Below are 22,471 nucleotides of genomic sequence, written 5' to 3' on the forward strand. Positions count from 1 at the left end.
ATGGCACAGTGGCTGCAATTGATGGGCACAGTGGCTGTGTTTGATGGCACGGTGGCTGCTTTTGTTGGCACGGTGGCTGCGTTTGATGTCGCAGTGGCTGCGTTTGATGGGCACAGTGGCTGCGTTTGATGGGCACAGTGGCTGCGTTTGATGGCACAGTGGCTGTGTTTGATGGCGCAGTGGCTGCAATTGATGGGCACAGTGGCTGCGTTTGAGGGCACAGTGGCTGCGTTTGAGGGCACAGTGGCTGCGTTTGAGGGCACAGTGGCTGCATTTGATGGCACAGTGGCTGCATTTGATGGCGCAGTGGCTGCATTTGATGGGCACAGTGGCTGAGTTTGATGGCATGGTGGTTGCAATTGATGGTGCAGTGGCTGCATTTGATGGGCACAGTGGCTGAGTTTGATGGCACAGTGGCTGCAATTGATGGGCACAGTGGCTGTGTTTGATGGCACGGTGGCTGCTTTTGTTGGCACGGTGGCTGCGTTTGATGTCGCAGTGGCTGCGTTTGATGGGCACAGTGGCTGCGTTTGATGGCACAGTGGATGCGTTTGATGGCACAGTGGCTGTGTTTGATGGCGCAGTGGCTGCATTTGATGGGCACAGTGGCTGCAATTGATGAGCACAGTGGCTGCGTTTGAGGGCACAGTCGCTGCGTTTGAGGGCACAGTGGCTGCGTTTGAGGGCACAGTGGCTGCGTTTGATGGCACAGTGGTTGCGTTTGATGGCACAGTGGCTGCGTTTGATGGCGCAGTGGCTGCATTTGATGGGCACAGTGGCTGAGTTTGATGGGCACAGTGGCTGAGTTTGATGGGCACAGTGGCTGCAATTGATGGGCACAGTGGCTGCGTTTTGGCACAGTGGCTGCGTTTGAGGGCACAGTGGCTGCGTTTGATGACACAGTGGCTGTGTTTGATGACACAGTGGCTGCGATTACTGGCACGGTGGCTGCTTTTGATGGCACAGTGGCTCCTGTATCATTGTCCGCCCACAGTCTCTGACCATTTCCTGTATCATTATCTGCGCACAGTATCTGACCATCTCCTGCATCTTTGTGGCATGATTGTCTGTCAGCACCCTGTCAGTGGCTCCAACTTTTCATACCGTGTTAGCCAGGTAAGAGTTTGCTTGTTATTACCATAATAAAACCGTCTCCTGTATCATTGTCTCTGCAAGTCTCTGACCGTCTCCTGTATCCTTGTCCACACACAGTCTCTGACCGTCTCCTGTATCCTTGTCCACACACAGTCTCTGACCGTCTCCTGTATCATTGTCCACACACAGTCTCTGACCGTCTCCTGTATCATTGTCCACACACAGTCTCTGGCCATCTCCTTATTCATTGTCCACACACAGTCTCTGACCATCTCCTGATTCATTGTCCACACACAGTCTCTGACCATCTCCTGATTCATTGTCCACACACAGTCTCTGACCATCTCCTGTATAATTTTCCGCAGTCTATGACCATCTCCTGCATGATTGTCTGTCAGCACCCTGTCAGTGGCTCCAACGTTTGATACCATGTTAGCCAGGTAAGAGTTTGCTTGTCATTACCATAATAAAACCATCTCCTGTATCATTGTCCACAGTCTCTGACCCTTGCCTGTATCATTGTCTGCACAGTCTCTGACCGTCTCCTGTATAATTGTCTGCATAGACTCTGACCATCTCCTGTATCATTGTCCACACACAGTCTCTGACCATCTCCTGTATCATTGTCCACACACAGTCTCTGACCATCTCCTGTATTATTGCCCGTACACAGTCTCTGACCATCTCTTGTATCATGGATGTGAGGTCGGTGACTGTCCTTTAGCTGGATTGGACTGTCTCTTAGCTGGGCTGTCTCTTATCTGGGACTGTCCCTTAGCTGGATTGGATGGGTCGGACTATGTCTATCAGCTGGGTTGGACTATGACTATATCCCTCAGCTGGGACTGCTCCTTAGCTGGATTGGACTTGTTGCATTAAACAGGTTATGTTTTAGAATATGTTGTAAAATTACTTTTTTTTTTGTTTTATACTTTGTTGACAAATTAATTTCACATTTATGAGACAGCACAAAGGATAATGAGTAGGCAGCTGCACAATTTGATCTATATCTGTGTGCGTGTAACATATATACCCACCCACCCTATGTTTAATGATATTTGATTAAAGAATAATTGGCTAGAGAAATTTATAGAAACGGTGAATTCATAGTTCATAGGAATTAAGTTAATATATGCATTCATACAGTTAATTTTTATCATTTTTATAATATTTTTCCCATTATGGGCGTGAGTGGGGCCTCATGTCTAAGTTTTGCCTAAGGCCTCAGAAAGTCTAGAGCCGCCTCTGTCCAGGACAGTTTGGAATTTTACTGAACTTCAGCTTCAACAGGGAAGTTCTCACTCTGGTATGTTTTACTTTGTAAAGTTTATTTGCATTACTACATTTACACCTATATGACACATGGAGAAATGCAATGATGCTCAGGTTATCACATTCTCTACATATTTATAATAATAACCTGTTTTACTGCCTTTATTTAAAGGGGTTGTAAAGGTAAATTTTTTATTTTCTACATAGGTTCCTTGAAGCTAGTGCATTGTTGGTTCACTTATCTTTTCCTTCGATTTCCCTTCTAAATTTTTTTTTTCTTTGTTTTCTTTGTCTGAATTTCTCACTTCCTGTTCCTCCCCAGTAAGCTGCTCAGTAAGCTGTTCTGGCTGACTAACCACCAGCTCGGATGATGGTGAGAAGTTTACTGAGGAGAAACAGGAAGTGAGATATTCAGACAAAGAAAAAAAACATTTAGAAGGGAAATCAAAGGAAAAGGAAAGTGAACCAACAATGCACTAGCTTAAAGGAAACTATGTAGAAAATAAAAAAATTACCTTTACAACCCCTTTAAAGTGTAGACCTTTTTAGCTCTGGATAGAGTAGGTCAGAAATAGAACAGCTGTCAGGAGATTGTACTGTGAATGAAGGCAAACAGAAATATTGTGAAACTAAAAACATAAATCGACATGTCCACCGGCCACCCCTTAACGTAACTCTCTTGGCAGCAGAAAAATGCTAGACGCGGCAAAAAACAGTACCGCGTTTTTGCCATGTTTTTTCTATGCTTAGTGCTTGGAATTTATTTATTTCATTGGCCAGAGTACTTGCAATTGACATGAATAAATGCCCAAGCGCTAAATCCAGTTAGCAATTAGGTGCATTTACATGCCTTTTTTTCCGCATTTTTTTGCATTTTTTGGCAAAAAAAGGTTCCTCTCCTTTTGCATTCAAGATAAGGACATTTAACTGCCCCTAAAGTCTGCTGCTCCTAAACTCTGATAAAAGCCTATGTGTACATGAACGCATAGGCTTTTATTGAGTTGAGTTTAGGGGCATTGGCAAAAAAATGTTAAAAGCTCCTAAATTCACGTTTAGGAGCAGCAATGTTCATTAGGCCTTAGGTTAGGTTCACACTTAATTTAAAATGGCTGCCCTATCTGCAGAAATGCAGGGAAAGAAATATCTTTCTCTTTGTTTTAAATCACACCACACCAGGACGCGAAAATGCGGCACGTTTGCTGCAGTGTGAGAATTATCCCGCGTACACACGATCAAACAAGCGGGTGGAAAAGTCCGGCAAACTCAAGTCCGCCAGACAATCCCCCCGTGTGTAGGCTCCGGCATATTTTTGACCCGAAAGTACGGCGGACTTAGAAAGAAGTTTTGCACTCCAATCTTCCCGCCGGACTCGCATTTCGGCGGACATTCCGGCCGTGTGTATGCCAGTCCGCCGTTCTTTTGAAATGAGTGGACTTTTCTCCGGGCGGGGTGGGCCTCTTCCCGACAACCCTGGCCGTTGGTTGTCGAGGTCTGCGGGCGGGGGGCTTATCGGAATCCGGGAGCCCCCTTTAATAAGGGGGCCCCCGGATACCAGCCCCCCACCCTATGTGAATGAGTATGGGGTACAATGTACCCCTACCCATTCACCTGTCAAATAAAGTACAAAAAAAAACACAACACACAAGATGTGGATGTCACATGGGTGGATGTCACATGGGTTGATGTCACATGGTGACAGTCCCAGCATCCTCCGGGACTGTGACATCGTAAGGGGGCGGGTCACCATGTGACATCCACCCATGTGACATCCACCGAAGACCCCGCCCCTTGTCCCTATATAAGTCGCCGCGTGCCCGCTCCCTGTCACTGTGAGCGGAGGACTCGGCGAGGCAACATCTGAAGAAGAAGAAGAAGACAAGAACAGAAGAACGGAAGGCGGCGGCGGCGACAGAAGACCGGGCCACTGCCTGTAAAAGAGCTAGAAGAAGGCGCGGTGGCCCGGCAGAAGAACCGAAGAGGGGGACAAGACCCCCGAAGTTGGAAGAAGAGGCCGCGGTGACGAAGAAGAATGCCGGGCTCCTCCGCTAGTAAAAGAGCTACAAGAAGATAGCGGAGGAGTCCGGCGAGAAGACCCCCGAAGACGGAAGACCCCGGAGCTGTGCAATAAATTATTTTATCTTGTGTGTTGTGTTTTTTTTGTACTTTATTTGACAGGTGAATGGGTAGGGGTACATTGTACCCCATACTCATTCACATAGGGTGGGGGGCTGGTATCCGGGGGCCCCCTTATTAAAGGGGGCTCCCGGATTACGATAAGCCCCCCGCCCGCAGACCCCGACAACCAACGGCCAGGGTTGTCAGGAAGAGGCCCTTGTCCTCATCAACATGGGGACAAGGTGCTTTGGGGTGGGGGGGCCGCGCGGCCCCCCCTTCCCCAAGGCACCCCCATGTTGAGGGCACGTGGCCTGGTACGGCTCAGGAGGGGGGGCGCTTGTTCGCCCCTCCTTTCCTGGCCGGCCGGGTAGCGTGCTTGGACAAGGGTCTGTTGTGGACTTGGGGGGGACCCCACGCCGATTTTTTTTTCGGCGTTGGGGGTTCCCCTTTAAGTACATACCAGGCGGCGGGGCCAGCGACGTCTCCTTCGCGGGCCCCGCCTACCTGAAGACGTGCTCGAAATGAGCGGACTTTCCTCCGCGTGTGTGGGCGAGTCCGTTCATTTCAAAAGTACGGCGGACTTAGTACGCCGTATTAGTCCGCTGAAAAAGTGCTGTGTGTGGGCAAGTAGCCCGTTCGGAAAGTCCGACGGACAGTCTGGCGGAAAGTCCGCCAGACTAAGTACGTCGGACAGACGGCTACGTGTGTACGTGGCTTTAGTGGCACTCCCGCGCATCTGCAAGAGAATGGCAAGTTTTTCCTGTGGGTCAGGAATACGCGTGATTTTGGGAGCGTTCTCAATCTGCACAAGTGTGATCCCAGCCTTAGTGTGCTTTAATTCAGAGAATGATCACTCTCTAGTGCAATGTTACAATTAATTTACATTACTGAGCTAAGGTTGCAACTTTACTGCACTGATACATTGTATGTATACTTTTAACTTATTGGTCAGTGCAGAGTGCCACTCGTATTTTTGTACATGCCTAAAATATCAATGGCCTATATCAGTGATGGCGAACCTTGCCACTCCAGATGTTTTGGAACTACATTTCCCATGATGCTCATCCACTCTGCAGTGTAGTTGAGCATCATGGGAAATGTAGTTCAAAAACATCTGGGGTGCCAAGGTTCGCCATCACTGGCCTATATAATCCTGTAAATAACAAATGTGTGTGTGTGGTTTTTATTTACTGAATTGACTGAAAAAGCACAAATATCAGATGCGATAATCATTAGTATATTGACCCCTGGTGTCACCAATGAAAAATTCCTCTCAGTTTAGGTCCTGATGACAACATTGTTACACTTGTTAGCACAGTTTTCTTCTAGGCTGACCATGTAAATGGTCAGCCTAGAATCTAATTATAATTTTAGACCAGACACATCCCATAATTATAAAATAGGCATGGCTATAGGTCTGTAGTTGCTGTACATACAGTATGTGCAGAAAGTGCAGAGGTTACAGTACAACTGTACCTTTTTGATTAGGGATGGTCCGAATACCCCCCCGGTTTGGTTCACACCAGAACACCTCGAACAGGCAAAAAGTTCTAGCAAACATGCAAACTCTAATAAAGTCTATGGGACACGAACATGAAAAATCAAAAGTGCTAATTTTAAAGGCTTATATGCAAAGTTATTGTCATAAAAAGTGTATGGGGGCCCGGGGACTGCCCTTGGGGGCATGTATCAAAGAAAAAAAAAGTTTTTAAAACAATCTTTTTTCAGGAGCAGTGATTTTAATGATACTTAAAGTGAAACAATAACAATAAAAATTAAATATTCCATTAAATATCATGCCTGTGGGATTCCTTTAGTCTGCCTGTAAATTGGCGCATATGTGCAATGTGTAGAACATACAACAGCAATAATGACATTTCTAAAGGAAAAAAAATTCATTTAAACTTGTTTGCGGCTGTAAATTATTTCCAGCTTCCAGCAGTATACTGTAGATGAAAAATCAATGAAAAAGGTCAGGATGGGGGGGGGGGGGGCAAGCAAACACGCTCCCTCTTGAACCATACCTGGCCACATGCCCACAACATGGGGAGGGTGCTTTGAGGCGCACTCCAAAGCACCTTATCCCCATGTTGACGGGGACAAGGGCCTCTTCCCGACAACCCTGGCTGGTGGCTGTCGGGGTCTGGGGGCTTATCTGCAATTCCCGACCCCCCATGGGAATGAGTATTGGGCACATTGTACGCCTGCCTATTCACCAAAAAAGTGTCAAAAAGTAAAAATCACAAGAGACAGTTTTAGACAAATCCTTTATTAAGACAGGAAAAAAAAAAGTATCCTTTAATGTACATCTACTGTCAATCACGCCACCCAACAAAAAATAGAAAAAAAAAACAACAAAAAAACTCTGCCTCCATGGGAGGCCTCCCAGCGACTGCTGTCTTTTAGGTTTGACAGCTGTTATATAGGCAAGGGCGAGGCCACCCGCTGACCCCGCCCCCTCTGACAGCACATGACGTCAGAAGGGGCGGAGTCACTTGGTTACGTCACCGGGTAGCACCGCCCTTGCCTATAAAACAGCTGTCAAAGCCAAGAGACAGCAGTCACTGGGAGGCCTCCCATCAAGCTTTTTTAATTTTTCTCTATTTTTAGGGTCCATCGGGTGGCGTAATTGAAGATGGATGTACATTGCGGGACACTTTTTTTTTCTTTGTTTAATAAAGGAATTGTCAAAAACTGTCTCTTGTGGTTTTCACTTTTTGACACTTTTTTGATGAATGGGTTGGGGTACAATGTATCCAATACCCATTCACATAGGTGGGGGCAGGATCTGGGGGCCCATTATTAAAGGGGGCTTCCAGATTCCAATAAGCCCCCCACTCGCAGACCCCAACAACCTCCGGACAGGGTTGTTCGGAAGAAACCCTTGTCCCCAACATGTTGAGGGCAAGTGGCCTAGTATGGTTCAGGAGGGGGGCACTTTCTTGTCCCCTCCCTTTCCTGTCCTGCCAGGCTGCATGGTCGGATAAGAGTCTGGTATGTATTTGGGGGGTGGGGGGAAAACCACGCCAATTTTTTTTAAAAAGTGTGGGAAATGCGGGCAGCTTCACTGTATTAGCATAGCAGCTTACAATTACAAGGTTTGACAAGTTCACATTCTTTGCAAAATAGCTCAACCTCTGTCAGATTGTATGGAGAGCATCTGGGAACAGCAGTTTTCAAATGTCAATTGGATTTAGGTTTGGACCATGTGTGGTGGAAAACTAACAGTAGGTAAGTATAACATGTTTATTTATTTAAAAAAGGCTTTACAATCACTTAACCACTTGCTTACTGGGCACTTAAACACTCTTCCTGACCAGACCAATTTTCAGCTTTTGGTGCTCTCACACTTTGAATGACAATTACTCAGTCATGCAACACTATACCCAAATTAATTTTGTGTCCTTTTTTTCCCACAAATAGAACTTTCTTTTGGTGGTATTTGATCACCTCTGGGGTTTTTATTTTTTGTGCTATAAATGAAAAAAGACCGAAAATTTTGAAAAAAAACGCATATTTCTTTGTTTCTGTCACAGAATTATGCAAATTATAAATTTTTCTTCATAAATTTTGGCCACAATTTATACTGCTACATATCTTTGGTAAAAATAACCCAAATTAGTGGATATTATTTGGTCTTTGTGAAAGTTAGAGAGTCTACAAGCTGTGGTGCGAATCGCACAAAATTGATCACACCTGATTTACTCATTTCTTGCGACCCGAACAAGTCAGGAAAGTACAAATACCCCCCAAATGACCCCTTTTTTGAAAGTAGACATGCCAAAGTATTTACTAAGATGCATGTTGAGGTTTATGATGTTGACATCTTTTTCCCACAATTCTTTGCAAAATGAAGATTTTTTTTTTTCTCACAAAATTTTCAATGTAATAGGTTATTTCTCTCACATGGCATGTGTATACCACAAATGACACCCCAAAATACGTTCTGCTACTCCTTCTGAGTATTACGATACCAAATGTGTGAGACTTTTACACAGCCTGGCCACATACAGAGGCCCAATTTTGAAATAGCACCATCAGGCGTTCTAGGAGCATAAATTACACATCTTATTTCTCAACCACCTATTACAGTTTTGAAGGCCCTGGAGCACCAGGACAATGGAAATGCCCACAAAGTGACCCCACGTGGCACTGACAACACGTGGCACTGACGACACGTGGCACTGACAGATGGCACTGGAGGCAGATGGCACTGGAGGCAGATGGGGCTGATAGATGGGGCTGACAGATGGGGCTGACAGATGGGGCTGACAGATGGGGCTGGCAGATGGGGCTGGCAGATGTCGCTGACAGATGGCACTGGGGCTGGCACTGGCAGATGGTGCTGGCTATTTGCTCTGGCTAATTGCTCTGGCAAATGGGGCTGGCAGATGGCACTGCGGCTGACAGATGGCACTGGCGCTGGCAGGTGGTGCTGGCAGGTGGCACTGGCACTGGCGGCACTGGGGCTGACGGCACTGGGGCTGACGGATGGCACTGGCGCTGGCAGGTGGCACTGGCGCTGGCAGGTGGCACTGGCACTGGCAGGTGGCACTGGCAGGTGGCACTGGCATGTGGCACTGGCAGCAATGGGGCTGGCGGCACTGGGGCTGACGGCACTGGGGCTGACGGATGGCACTGGCGCTGGCAGGTGGCACTGGTGCTGGCAGGTGGCACTGGCAGGTGGCACTGGCAGGTGGCACTGGCGGCACTGGCACTGGCGGCACTGGTGGTGGCAGGTGGCACTGGCAGGTGGCACTGGCAGGTGGTACTGGAGGCACTGGCACTGGCGGCACTGGGGCTGACGGGTGGCAGTGGCGCTGGCAGGTGGCACTGGCGCTGCAGGTGGCACTGGCGCTGGCAGGTGGCACTGGCACTGGCGGCACTGACGGCGCTGGGGCTGACGGCACTGGGGCTGACGGATGGCACTGGCGCTGGCAGGTGGCACTGGCGCTGGCAGGTGGCACTGGTGCTAGCAGGTGGCACTGGCGCTGGCAGGTGGCACTGGGGCTGACGGCACTGGCGGCACTGGGGCTGACGGCACTGACAGCACTGGGGCTGATGGATGGCACTGGGGCTGGCAGGTGGCACTGGCAGGTGGCACTGGTGCTGGCGGCACTGGCGGCACTGGGGCTGGCGGCACTGGGGCTGACGGCAGGCACTGGCGCTGGCATGTGGCACTGGCGGCACTGGCACTACTGGCAGATGGCACTGGGCTGACAGATGGCACTGGGCTGACAGATGACACTGGCACTGAGGCTGACAGATGGCACTGGGGCTGACAGATGGCACTGGGCTGACAGATGGCACTGGCACTGGGGCTGACACATGGCACTGGGGCTGACACATGGCACTGGGGCTGACACACAGATCGCTCTCCCTCCTCACACGCTGTCTCTGTGTGAGGAGGGAGAGACACGGCAATGGGAGATGATGTCATATGTTTACATATGAGATCATCTCCCATTGGCAGCTGCGATCGCGCTGTGAACGGCCGCTTTGATTGGCCGTTCACGGCGATCTGTATTTGCCTGTCTCCGGGAGACACGGCGAATACAATACTCCCGCGATGCGCGCCCCCGGCGGCGCGCATTGCGGAAGTAAACACAAGGCCGTCCAGGGACGGCCAGGCGAAGGAACCCGCCTGCTCTAAGGCCGTCATTCGGCTATAGGGCGGGCGGGAGGTGGTTAAATTATTTTTTTATGCTGATTTTAATGCGCATTGGGACACTGAGCCATATGTGAAAAGTAGGCTTGATGCTAGAATTCAAGCTGTATTAGAACCAAAAACAAACATTTATTATATTGCAGCTTACCAATTCTTAGATGTGGTGGCTACATTTGTCTTCTTTTTTAGGACTGATTTCCTTTATTTTCACCTGCTGATTTGACCAGTAATCTGTTGTTTTTCAACAGAACAAGCTGTTCTGAAGATATAGCAGTTAGTGGGTTGAGACAAACAACAGGTGTGCTTAAAATTATCATTTTTTATTTATTTATGTAAAAAAAATAGGAAAAAACTGTTTGCTGTATCTGCCTAAAATCCACGAGCTCCTCGCTCCATTGTTGCAGTAATAGTAACCCCAGTGTTGATGTCAGTGGATTCAATAATAACTCTGTGCACTGGTGTCAGTATCAGCAAATCCTCCCCTCCCCTGCATTGGTGCCAGTTTCCAAAATTACAACCCCAATCATTGGAACTAATTTCCACAATAAATAAAGCCCAGCACTAGTGCTAATTTCCACAACGATAACCCCCAGCATTAGCACCAGTTTCTGCAATAATAACCCCCAGTGTTGCTCCAAGTTTCTGCAATAATAACCCCCAGTGTTGCTCCAAGTTTCTGCAATAATAACCCCCAGCATCGGTACCAGTTTCTGCAATTACAAACCCTATCATTGGTGCTAATGTCTACAATAAATAATGCACTAGTGCCAATTTCTGCAATGTTAATCCCCAGCATTGGCACCAGTTTCTGCAATAATATCCCCCAGTATTGGTACCAGTTTCCACAATTAACGCCCAGCACTAGTGCCAATTTCCGTAATAATAACCCATGGGTACACTGCACTGCACTTACACTGTGGCCAAATCATAGCACGGCAGTGTGGAACAGCTCTAGGGATATCATTTAGTGTCACTTTAACAAGCATTCAATGTGCTGAAAAAGGTGTATTTTGTTTCAGTAGGTTGCCATTATTAATCCTACATGGCCATTTCCAGGATCCTATGGAGGCACAAAAACTAAGACTATTCAGGAACAAATCAGGAACAGACTATAGCTACATGAGAAGCATACTGTATCTACAAAACCTTGCAATGTAAATACCTTACCACTACTCACCTATAGTGGAGATATAGGATGGGATGATGTTTTCTGTGTACCTGGTCATAATACAGGTCTTCCCCACATTGGAGTCCCCAGTCATCACCAGTTTAAGGACCAGTTTGTTGTAAGATGTCCCTGCCATCCTGATCTGTCACTTCTGGCTGAGTACTGGGAGTGATTACTAGATAGAGAAGTGTGAGCTGCACACTTACACACAGTCTCTTCCGCATTACACAAGGCTCTTCCTGATGTGTGGAGCTGAACACAGGATGCCCAAACTCTCAATTCCAGCAGAACATCCCCTGATCTCTACTACATGATCTGCTTCCTTCCTATAATAGCCTGCACTGGGCCCTGCACTGCTGGAGTGTCACTGACTATTGCACAACTCCTCCGGCCTCACCCACTTCTGGTAGAACTAGTCTCACAGAGCCATAACAATAGTCTGTCTGATCTCTGCTCCACTTATAGAAAGCCACTGCTACAGCTTCTCACTGACTTCTTGTTTGTCTTTGTTTAGCACTGGTTAACTTCTTCATGCCAGAGGCTGCATTCACATCTGAGCGTAGCAGAAACAGGAGCAGAAATGTGTGTTTTTGCCTGCATTTCCAGCAAACACGTAAAAAAGTATGAATGTGAGTTAGGGACCTTAGATTGTAAGGCCCTTAAAGCGGTAGTAAACCATTGGAAAAAACAAACAAAGTGCAAGACAATGGAATAATGTGATAGTATGCTTTGCAAACTAGCACATTATGAAATACTTACCTTAGAACGAAGCCCCTGCAGCAGGGCCCGGTCATCGCTGAGGGGCTGACATGTTCCCCCAGTGTTTCGCAGGCTCCGGTGCTGTGAGTTGTGCTGTCACTCCCACACATGCGCACAGGAGTCCTCGGTTCTGGCAGGCTAAGCCCTTGTACACACGGTCGGAGATTCCGACAACCAAATCTGTCGGATTTTGTCCGTCGGATTTTGTTCCGACGGATCTTGTCCGAAACTGTTGCATACACACGGTCGGACAAAGTTGTCGGAAAATCCGATCTTTCAGAACGCGATGACATAATTTCGTTACGATGGGACTATGTTCTGGCTAGTAGCCAATAGCCATGATGTAGGAATTTGATCTGAGCATGTGTTTCACTTTGTCCGATCGGAATTCTCTACACATGATCGGAGTATGTCCGATCGGAGCATTTTGTTGGAAAATATTTCCAGCAAGTTGGAAAATTTGGTCCGACGGATATTCAGATGGAAACAGTCCGATGCAGACCACACACAGTCAGGATATCCGAAAAAACACTCCGATCGGACACATTCCGTCGGAATCTCCGATCGTGTGTACAAGGGCTAAGTTTTACCTTACCATCTTCCTGGTAAGCAGAAAGACCAAAAACTATACTCTCTTCTAGCACCTACCTAGGAGGGTGCTACACATACATTTGGGGCCACTGCAATGGTCCAGTAAAACTTGGGGCCCCACCACTATAAAAAAATTAGCTTCGGAGCTCTCATCCCTGAAACCCAACAATCCTCTTCAACCTCACAGTAATTTTCAGGTCCATGTAAAGTATATGGTGCAGTTGAATAATATTGTCTATTTTGCCTGAATTTTCCATAGGAGATGTACTGAGACTGAAAACTACATTTAATAGTTTGTATTACAACTGTTTTGCTTTGCTTAAGTGTAGAGCTTAAAAATGGTTCGTATCATTTTGCTTGTTGTTCTTCCATGCATGAACAATCGTCTTGATGATGCATTCAATCTATGAGAAATTTCCAATTGAAAACAGCATTCTTGTATATTTTAAACACCATGAATCATGAAAAACTCATCATAGTATGGTAAAAGCATTAGCATCCGACTGCTCGTAGCAGCTTTGAAAAAGGCATTTTGTTACAGTATTGCATGCTACAGATGAATGAAAATCTTTTTTTAAATGGGAAGTTTAGCTCTGAGATGCTGATATTTTCATGATTACTCGGAGCTCACAATACCCATTAGCACTTCATTCTTATTTTGCTGATGTTTGTATAAGTAGACCAGTCCTATTATCTGTGGGCTTTTTATTTGTCAGACATACTACCAAACCTATAGCTTCAGCAGGTTTATCCTATCATGTGTACTTTACACTCAGTACAAGGTAAAATGGCAAGAAAAAGTATGTGCACCCATTGGCATTAACTGTTTTTCTGCAGTTATTTGCCAAAAAAAGTGTCTATCTGTGAAAGTACCACCCTCTGCTTGTGCAAACATAAAAAGGGAAGGAGCCACCTCTCTAGAGTGCCATGGTTAGTAAGACAGCCGGATATATGGCACCAGGTCTCCCCACTCAAGGAACAGAATGCTGCTAAGGATGTGAACTACTACATCCCCTGTGGGAGCCCAGTCAGGGGTTCAGGGGGTATGGACTTTGGTATACAAGATATAAAGGGGGGCTGTATTGTAAAGGGAGTACTGTAATGTGAAGGGGGTCTATATTATAAAGGGGGTGCTGTGATGGAAAAGGGAGAGCTGTATTTTAAAGGGGGGTGCTGTGATGTAAAGAGGGTAATTCTGCAACGTAAATAAGGGGGCAATGTGGTGAAAAGGATAAACTGCAATGTTCGGGTGGGGAGGGGCTGTGATATGAAAGATCTGGGTCATAGCACAAATATGTGACTCGCTGGACTGGACACACTGGGGTAGTATTTATTATTACAAATTAAGTTATAAAAATCCATGTGGAAACAAATGATAAGCCACTTAGGCCGGACTTACTAAGATGACCGCCGCACGACAACCGGGAATGGCGGCGTGACATCAGCACGTAAGGTCTTAAGCGCTGACATCATGCCGTCGTTCCCGATATAGTGACCAGATTAAATTAGACCTAGCATAAGATATATTGTTTGCATTATGTGCATATCCCTGACACTGAAAGGACCAGCTGCACACCATTGTAGAGCCACACACACAGAGTAGTGCTTATTCATACAATAACCTGGTTATGGCTTGGGCATGAATAAAACACAATTATATTTATATGTTAACAAGTAGGTACTCTGTGTCTCATATCGGTGTGCTGTCTTTATCTGGAGTGATGATGGAATAAATGGTTTAAGCAACTCTACAATAGTGTGTGGCCGGTCCTTTAATTTCTGTGGTGTAGCGGTGGCGAGCTGGGGTGAGCACCCAGATGGAGGCTGTATGAGGCAGGCGGTTTCTTCTCCTGGAGCAGTGTTTTTTTTTTCTATGGTATAATTTCCCTTGACAATACTTTAATCAGCTTTCTTTTCCAAAAGGACAGCACCCTCTTTTCTCTGGGGAAATATTAACTTTGAATTGCCCTATGTCATTTTTTGTTGCTGCCCTATATCACAGTACCTGTGCACAGAGGATGTTTTAAGTACTTCATTGCTCCTTCTCGTATTACAGCTCTTAAGTAATTATTAGATAGCCATGATATCCCTACATGGATTTTTGCAGAACGTTTTCACTGCTGCTATTTGGGGATGGCTATGTACACCTACTGTTTGATGGGATAGAAAGAGAAATGGCATAGTTTAGTTTAATAAAATAGATTTTCAGGAATGAAAAGTATGTGCAAAAAAACCCATGCATGAAAGACTACTGTTGCCTACAGTTTAGTGTGTTAAAGGTTTGGGTGCCAACATTTCTGGATCCAAAACAAGCTTGTGGTTGGGTGCAGCATGCAGCAATAACACAGGCTCAGTCCAGAATATAAAATAATGGAACTTGTACTGAAGTCGATGAAAAACAGTTCACAATGAGCCTGGTGGAAGGGAAACCCAGCCGGGAACACTTAGGGATGACAGCAGCGTGTAGTGGTTCAGGTCTCAGCCTGAACCACTACACGTCTGTCTTGAGGGGCGGAATGCGGCCTTTCCAGTCTGAGCCCAAGTGGGAAGGTTTCCAAGAAGGATGGTGGACCCCTAGGCTTTTTCCACTTGTCTGGAACCTTTCCCTACTGCTAATACTGTCCTTGACAGACATGTGACCTGCCCCTATACTACCCACATGCTAAAATGTGCGCCAAACCAAGGAAAGCCAGGATCTTAAATAGACTGACCCAAGATGGCCACCAAGGTTACATGGGCTGTCAGTATCCAACCAGTTTGCTGCCCCAGGGACCCAGGAAACCATAGAGGAGCCATTTTTCTCCTGACTTCCTCTCCCTCTGCACTGCCACTGTGGTAGAGCGCCGCCTGCAGTTGAGAAAACAGACTGTACCTGCCTACAAGCTTGCTACTTTTCCCCTTTTAGCAAGGTGAACCGTGTGCTTTACTGAGTGCCCAAACCTATCGGGTATGACTGATATGCAAGAATTCTTTCAAAGGAAAATACGGAGCACTTCATCTGTGCTTTAACCAAGTCCAATGGCAAGACCACCTTCCAGAAAATACTTGAATAGCATGGCAACTGACAGCCTTCTTTGCATTGAGGAAAAAGCAAGTCAAGTATCTGAAATTATTAATATTGGTCTTCTAAGTCAAATGTTCTGTGGAACTTTAGGGCAAAACTAAAAAATGGGCAAATAGTCAGGAACTTTCATGCAGAAGAGACATGCATTGTCTCTTCTGCATTAAAGTTACTTCTGACCTGTCTGCCCTCGTACAGTGAGCCACGCACGGACAGCTCTTTGAACAAATTCGTAATGCCAAATCTGACTAATTGAAGCAGCCTTCAATGAAGGTCCAGAAGCTGCGAACATGTCAGCGGCTGGGCAGGGACCTCGGTGATGCTGCATCGATGGAGCCGAGGTGAGTATTCCGCTTTAACTGTCTCAATGGAAAGGAAGGTAAAGGTTGACCAATACCAAACAATAATTATGCCCCAAATAGATTATTCCTTTTCCCTTTGTTTTCACTGAAAAGTAGTGAGACAGCACATATACATTTAAACTCTCTGGAACTTTCCGCTTTTGAAGCCCCTAAAGCCATCCCAGCCTGGCTTTACTGGGATCATGTGTCTTATTCCATCCTGCGCTCACATTTAATGCCCCCCAAATCCTCTAAATGCACAGGAAAGTTCCAGGGGAAGTTTCCTGTAAGTCAGGAATAACACATTGTCCAGACTGGCGCATATCTTTTCGATTTAAAATAAACAAGGTTCTGTACATTCAGCCATTCTCCAGGTGGTGGCATAATATCTTTGTAATGTAGCACACACAGTTACAACAAAATCATTAGAGAGCATCTGCTGAGTAAGACATTTGCTTTTGGAGTACAGGGATAAAGTCCAAGCATGGGGCATGCCTTTTATCTTAGCGATTTTAGACATCGCATGTGGTTCGCATTGCATTGCTGTGCAGATTACATGCCATATCTGTACGATGCAAATTCAGCCATATAGATTGTATGGCTGAATTTGCATCGTATTCGGACCAAAATGATACAGGATCCTTTTTTTGGTCTGTGCTGGAATTGGATCGCATGGGTGTTCACAACTATGCGATCCGATTCCTGCACCATTTCACAGTTCGCAATCTGCGAGTCGATCTGGGGGTGTCATTAACTTTGTATTGAAACCCCCAGCAGTTTGCATAAGGCTGTGTGAACTGCCGACAATTCAGGTGTGATGCGGACTGCACTGGATTTGCAGGGTTTGCTGCATTGCATAAGTGTGAACCAAGCCTCAACCACAAGTGGAAGCAGCCAGATGTCACTGTGGGTTACGTCTCTCCTGGCTGCATGTGGTAGTTTTGAATTTTTCCTCAACACTCTGTTCTGCAGCTGATAGCTGGGATGAAGTGCGAACCATTGTTTGCTGTGTGCCTTTGTTGGGAGCTGTGTTGTTTCTTCTTAAGAAAAACGCAGCTCTCTGCTATCGTGTGAACCAGTCTAATAAAGTGCTGCTACATCAACACTGCAGGTGACTCAGACTATTAGACAGTGACACCTAGTGGGAAGGAAGGAAAGTGCACTAAAAATATTTGCACTTCTCTACATATGTATTGTAATTGTCACTCCCAGGTATCACCTCCCTCCTTTGCAGAGGCTTCTTGCATTTTATGAATAAGGTTAGCAATGGTTTTATAGGTAGCATATTCAGTTCCATGGGATTAGACCAACCTGAAAATCCTTATGTTCTAGCAATAAATAAAAATGTAAAGTGCTTTTCTATCTGATTCCAGCCCCCCTATCTATGTTAGACAAATAAATATACAATGTTTTTTTTTTTTTTTGTTTAGTTAGAAGTATAGTATTGTAATGAAGGTTTTATGGAAGAGAAACCTATCATAAGAGCAGTATGAAGATTGCCATTGTTGACCTAACTTTCTGAAAATGCTAATTGTCCGGTTGTCATGCTGATGAATTGGCTTTTTTTTCTTTTTTTTTAAAGTTGATGAAAAATAAAGAAAATTATTTTTATTTGCTATATGTGTTTTTGGGTCTCTGACTCGAAAATGTGGAAGCCAGACACATCCAGGCAACTATAATTTTTAAACAGAGGTAAAACATTTTGGGGGGTGGGGGGTAGAATGTCTGTCATGCTCTAGGGTACCCATCTGTTCTATTTGATGAATGTCAAGAAAACATGGAACAAGGCTAAAGCAAGTATCAGCAATGGCGATGTAGTCGGCATTTAAAATGAGATAGAGGTTCTGACCTTTACTCACTATAGCCAAAACTATGTAAATAAGAAGGGTTTTTCGACTTTAAATGAGACAAATTGGGGACTTCTAGCCAAAATTAAACAAAGTTTTATTGATGTTTGACTTTTATTGCTTTAATGCAAACTAAAATATCACAACAGGCTGTGACTATTTGACTTTTTAGTAGAAAAGTCTGTTTTGATGACATGTAACTAGTTTACACAGGATCTGGTGCAGCTGTGCATTTTAACCAACCAGCTTCTGGCCGGGTTCACACTGGTACAACATGACAGTCCTACCACTTTGTATCTGACTTTTCCCTGAAGGCCAACATGCATCTAACTTCAATGAACAGGAATCCAACATTGATCCCTGACAATACCAGCCACTGTATCTTGTATGAATCTTTAGGGGGAACTCCGTGCATAATTAAAAAAAAAAATGGCATGGGTTCCCCCTCCAAGAGCATACCAGGCCCTTCGGTCTGGTATGGATTTTCAGGGGAACCCCCACACCGAAATCCATACCAGACCCTTATCCGAGCACACAGCCCGGCAGGTCAGAAAAGGGGTTGGGGATGAGCGAGTGCCCCCCCCCTCCTGTACCATACCAGGCTGCATTCCCTCAACGTGAGGGGTGGGTGCTCAAAGAACCTTGTCCTCATGTTGATGAGGACAAGGGCCTCTTCCCAAGAACCCTGGCCGTTGGTTGTTGGAGTCTGCAGCGGGGGACTTATCAGAATCTGGAAGCCCCCTTTAACAAGGGGCCCACCAGATTCTGGCCCCCCACCCTATGTGAATAAGTTTGGGGTACGTTGTACCCCCTACCCAAAAAAAAAATCTAAAATAAAACACGTTACACATGTTTTTAAAGTAATTTATTAAGGCAGCTCCGTTGTCTCTTCTTCTCCCCTCTCCGGTTCTTCTCCGCTGATATCTTCTAGTCCTCTCCGGTTCTTCTCCCTCTGTCTGCTGTCTTCTTCTCTGTCCGGGTCTCCTTCCTGCTATCTTCTTACTCTTTTGCTGGGTCTTCTCCACTGTCTTCTCCCTCTGTTCTTCTTGCAATGTTGACTCGACGTTCTCTCCTACTCTAATGCCGGGTGTGCAGTGTGCCACTACTTATATTGGCATGAGGCAGGGTCACTGGAGGCCCGCCTCTTATGATGTCACCACCCCATCATGCCGCAGGCAGTGACATACTAAGGCCCGGTTCACACTGGTACGAAATACCCTCCGACTTTGGGAGCAAATGTCGAATGACATGTACAAATCAATGGTTCCCTATAAGAGCTGTCTTAACTGGTCCGACACAAGTCAGTCTGATTCTGAAAAAGGTTCCTGCACTACTTTGGTCTGTTTTCAGCCCATTGAATATTATTCAAGTCGGATCCTTGTCCTAACCATCAGACTTGTAACATCTGACGTGGTGATTACAGCAGCAGGAAAATGAATTTATGTCACACTGGGATTGTTTTGATTGGTCAAAGGACAAGTTGGACTATCTCAAAGTTGGAGCAAAATCGTATTCTGTTCATTCAAGTCGGATGGCTGTAGGACCGATGTATGACCGATGTTGCAGGCCAAAGTCGGAATGACAGTCGTACAACAGTGGTGTCGTACCAGTGGGAACCCGGGCTTAAACCTAGATGCTGATTGGTTACTATGCACAGCTTCACCAGATTCTGTGTGCACCAGTTTTAGTAAATCTCCCCCAGTTCATGTTGTATTATAGTAAAAAGAAAAAATGTAGCCTGCTTCTATTCACACCTAAGGTTTTTTTTATTTTACTTGTCCATAAATGTATTCCATAGCCCATTGAACCTCTCAGTAATCATAAGATTTTTGCTCTTTTCTGCAGGACTGGGGTTGTCATGCTATCACTCCTTGAAAGAGGCCACTTTTTTATTATGTTTGTGTAGTGGCATGTCGGTAGCCATGCCAATATAAGCTTGAGCCAACCATGTAATATGCTAATTCCAGTCTTTTACAGTTTCTGCTAATAGTCTGTGATCTTACAAAAAAAGAAAGAAAAATCTTCTGAGTCGCCCTTTGAACTTTAAAGCAGATATGTTGGAGGAGGACAGGTGAAGCAGAACAGGTCAGCTCCTGAGAGGAGCAGGTAATATAAATGGGTGCATGATATTTAATTAATCCTTTGTCTGATTATACTTTAGCCAATGCATGTACTTACCTAAATTATTCAGGCAGTTCAGACATTTTCATTTATTTTGTTTAACAGTATAGTATAAAGTACAGTGCATGTTACAATCAATATTAATATATTCAAACAGTAGTCATCATGAGGTCTGTTCTTTCCAAACTGTATGGTGGGAGCCACCTTGTGGTCACTGAGCTAACTTCATTCACTAACAACTAACAAGTAAAACCGAATACAACTATTGAATAAATCTTCCAAAAATGTCAGATGTTAGCATATTAAAAAGCCTAAAATCTAGTTAAATCACAGCTTAATTCTCTTTCATCATATGTGATATTGTTTATTACATTTATGAATTCTGCATATTTAAGATTTGTCTTTTCTGTTTACACCCTGACATGATCATATTTTGCTTCATATGAACTTAAAATGGTAAATGACAGTATAAGAAGAAAAAACACTGAATTCAGTTGGTTACTGTAAACAGTTCAGGCAGATCTTTCAGACACTTTGATAGAAGCTATACTGGCATCATTCTATAACTGCTGTCTGATTCAGGGAGGTTACTCTCTTTAGAATTAATGGTAAAACTGACCCTGGGTCCCGTGATCGGAATCACGGAGGTCCCAACCAGCACGGCGGCAAATTTAAAGGGATGTACCTGTACGCCCATTTGCCTGTCCATGCCATTCTGCCGACGTACATTGGCGTGCGCCAGGCAGCAAGTGCCACAGACAGGCAAATGGGCGTACAGGCAAGTCATGCATATGCCACTACCATAACTGACCCTGTGATCTTGCCTTACCTTGAACATGGGTCCCAAGTACATAATAAAGACACTTCCAGGTGTCCACCTACATTTATCTCCAGAGCTCTGGAGGACTTCCAAATCTATATTATGAAAATATTAACCTCAAATTCTATGGTTATGTGGCTCCATCTGCTTCTGTACTTACCTACAGGATGGAAAATATAATGGTAAGTCTCATTGACAAATAGGAGGTTGAGGAAGGGGGTGTCAAATATTAACCATGGATATTGTGGTCAAAATCTGCATAATACAGCCCCCACATCCTATTTTGGGGATGCAGTTCAATAGATTTAGGGCCACTTTATAAGAAGATGTGAGTCCAAAGGATCGCTTGAAAAATACATTACCGGTAATATACAGCTTAGCGTCATGTGACATATATTATGCAAACTTTTAAACACAACTGGGGGAAATTACTGGGGTAGCCAGATTCTGGATGATCAATGCTTTAAGTGGAGTTCCACCCCAAAACAAAAAAAATGTAAACATTTTTTTTAATGTGCATGAAAAAATAAAAAAAACTTTGGAAAATGTTTTTCTTTTTACTTACCTTTTTATACCTGTTACTATGTGGTCCCTCAAAATCTGCCTCCTTCAGCACCTGGGCTCCTGAATTCACTTCCCTCAGCGCAGGAAGGGAGATCACCTCTCCCCCCTCCCTCTAAGTAATCTTTTTGAACACATGACCGGTCCTAGATGATTGGCCGGTCAGTCACGGCGCGCGGCTTGCGCATGAACAGTGGGTGCCCGGCTGTGAAACCACAGCTGGGTGCCCACAGTTAAAATGACGGCGCCGCCGAGCAGATGGGGGGACAAGCGGAGCTTCGATCCCCTGCATCGCTGGACCCTGGGACAGGAAAGTGTCCGATTACCAAAAGTCAGCAGCTGCAGTATTTGTAGCTGCTGACTTAAATTTTTTTTTTTTAAACGGAACTCTGCTTTAAGCTCAATGATTAACTTAACAAGCTGAAGTTAAAAGTGTATTGGTTACTGTGCTGAGCTGCTCCAGATTTTGCCTTCTGTGGTTTTAGTAAATTGCCCTCAGAATGTTAGGGTATATGTATAGTTTACAAGAAGTTGACTCATTGTCTACCAAGCTTTTGTAGACAAGGTTATGGTTGTGGCATATGCATGACTTGCCTGTACGCCCATTTGCCTGTCTGTGGCACTTGCTGCCTGGCGCACGCCAATGTACATCGGCAGAATGGCATGGACAGGCAAATGGGCGTACAGGTACATCCCTTTAAATTTGCCGCCGTGCTGGTTGGGACCTCCGTGATTCCAATCACGGGACCCGCAGACTCGATCGCCACGGGGATACCCGCGAGATTTTTTTTACCAAAAATATGTAGAAGAATACATATCAGCCTAAACTAAAAAAAATAATGTTTTTTTTATACATTTTTGGGGGATATTTATTGTAGTAAAAAAGAATGCGTTTTTTTCAAAATTGTCGCTCTTTTTTTGTTTATAGTGCAAAAAAACACAGGGGTGATCAAATACCACCAAAAGAAAGAGCTATTTGTGGGAAAAAAAAAGAACGTCAATTTTGTTTGGGAGCCACATCGCATGACTGTGCAATTGTCAGTTAAAGCGAC

General features: G+C 45.2%; 1 protein-coding gene across 2 annotated transcripts in view; it reads right to left on the reverse strand.

Annotated features, from left to right (window-relative positions):
- LOC143997165 (ras-related protein Rab-10-like) overlaps positions 1-11,695 on the reverse strand; it is a 74,528-nt gene extending 62,833 nt beyond the window's left edge. Inside the window, exon 1 of one of the 2 annotated variants that reach the window (XM_077492625.1) lies at positions 11,328-11,695. In XM_077492625.1, the coding sequence (XP_077348751.1) occupies positions 11,328-11,454 (127 nt within the window). In that variant the 5' untranslated portion in view covers positions 11,455-11,695. The remainder of the gene's footprint in view (positions 1-11,327) is intronic. The other variant, XM_077492624.1, reaches the window with a different exon arrangement.
- Positions 11,696-22,471: the final 10,776 nt, after the last annotated feature.

Source organism: Lithobates pipiens, unplaced genomic scaffold (genome assembly GCF_037356315.1).
Source record: "Lithobates pipiens isolate NorthernLeopardFrog02 unplaced genomic scaffold, aLitPip1_a1.2 Scaffold_19, whole genome shotgun sequence".
Lineage (NCBI taxonomy): Eukaryota > Metazoa > Chordata > Amphibia > Anura > Ranidae > Lithobates > Lithobates pipiens.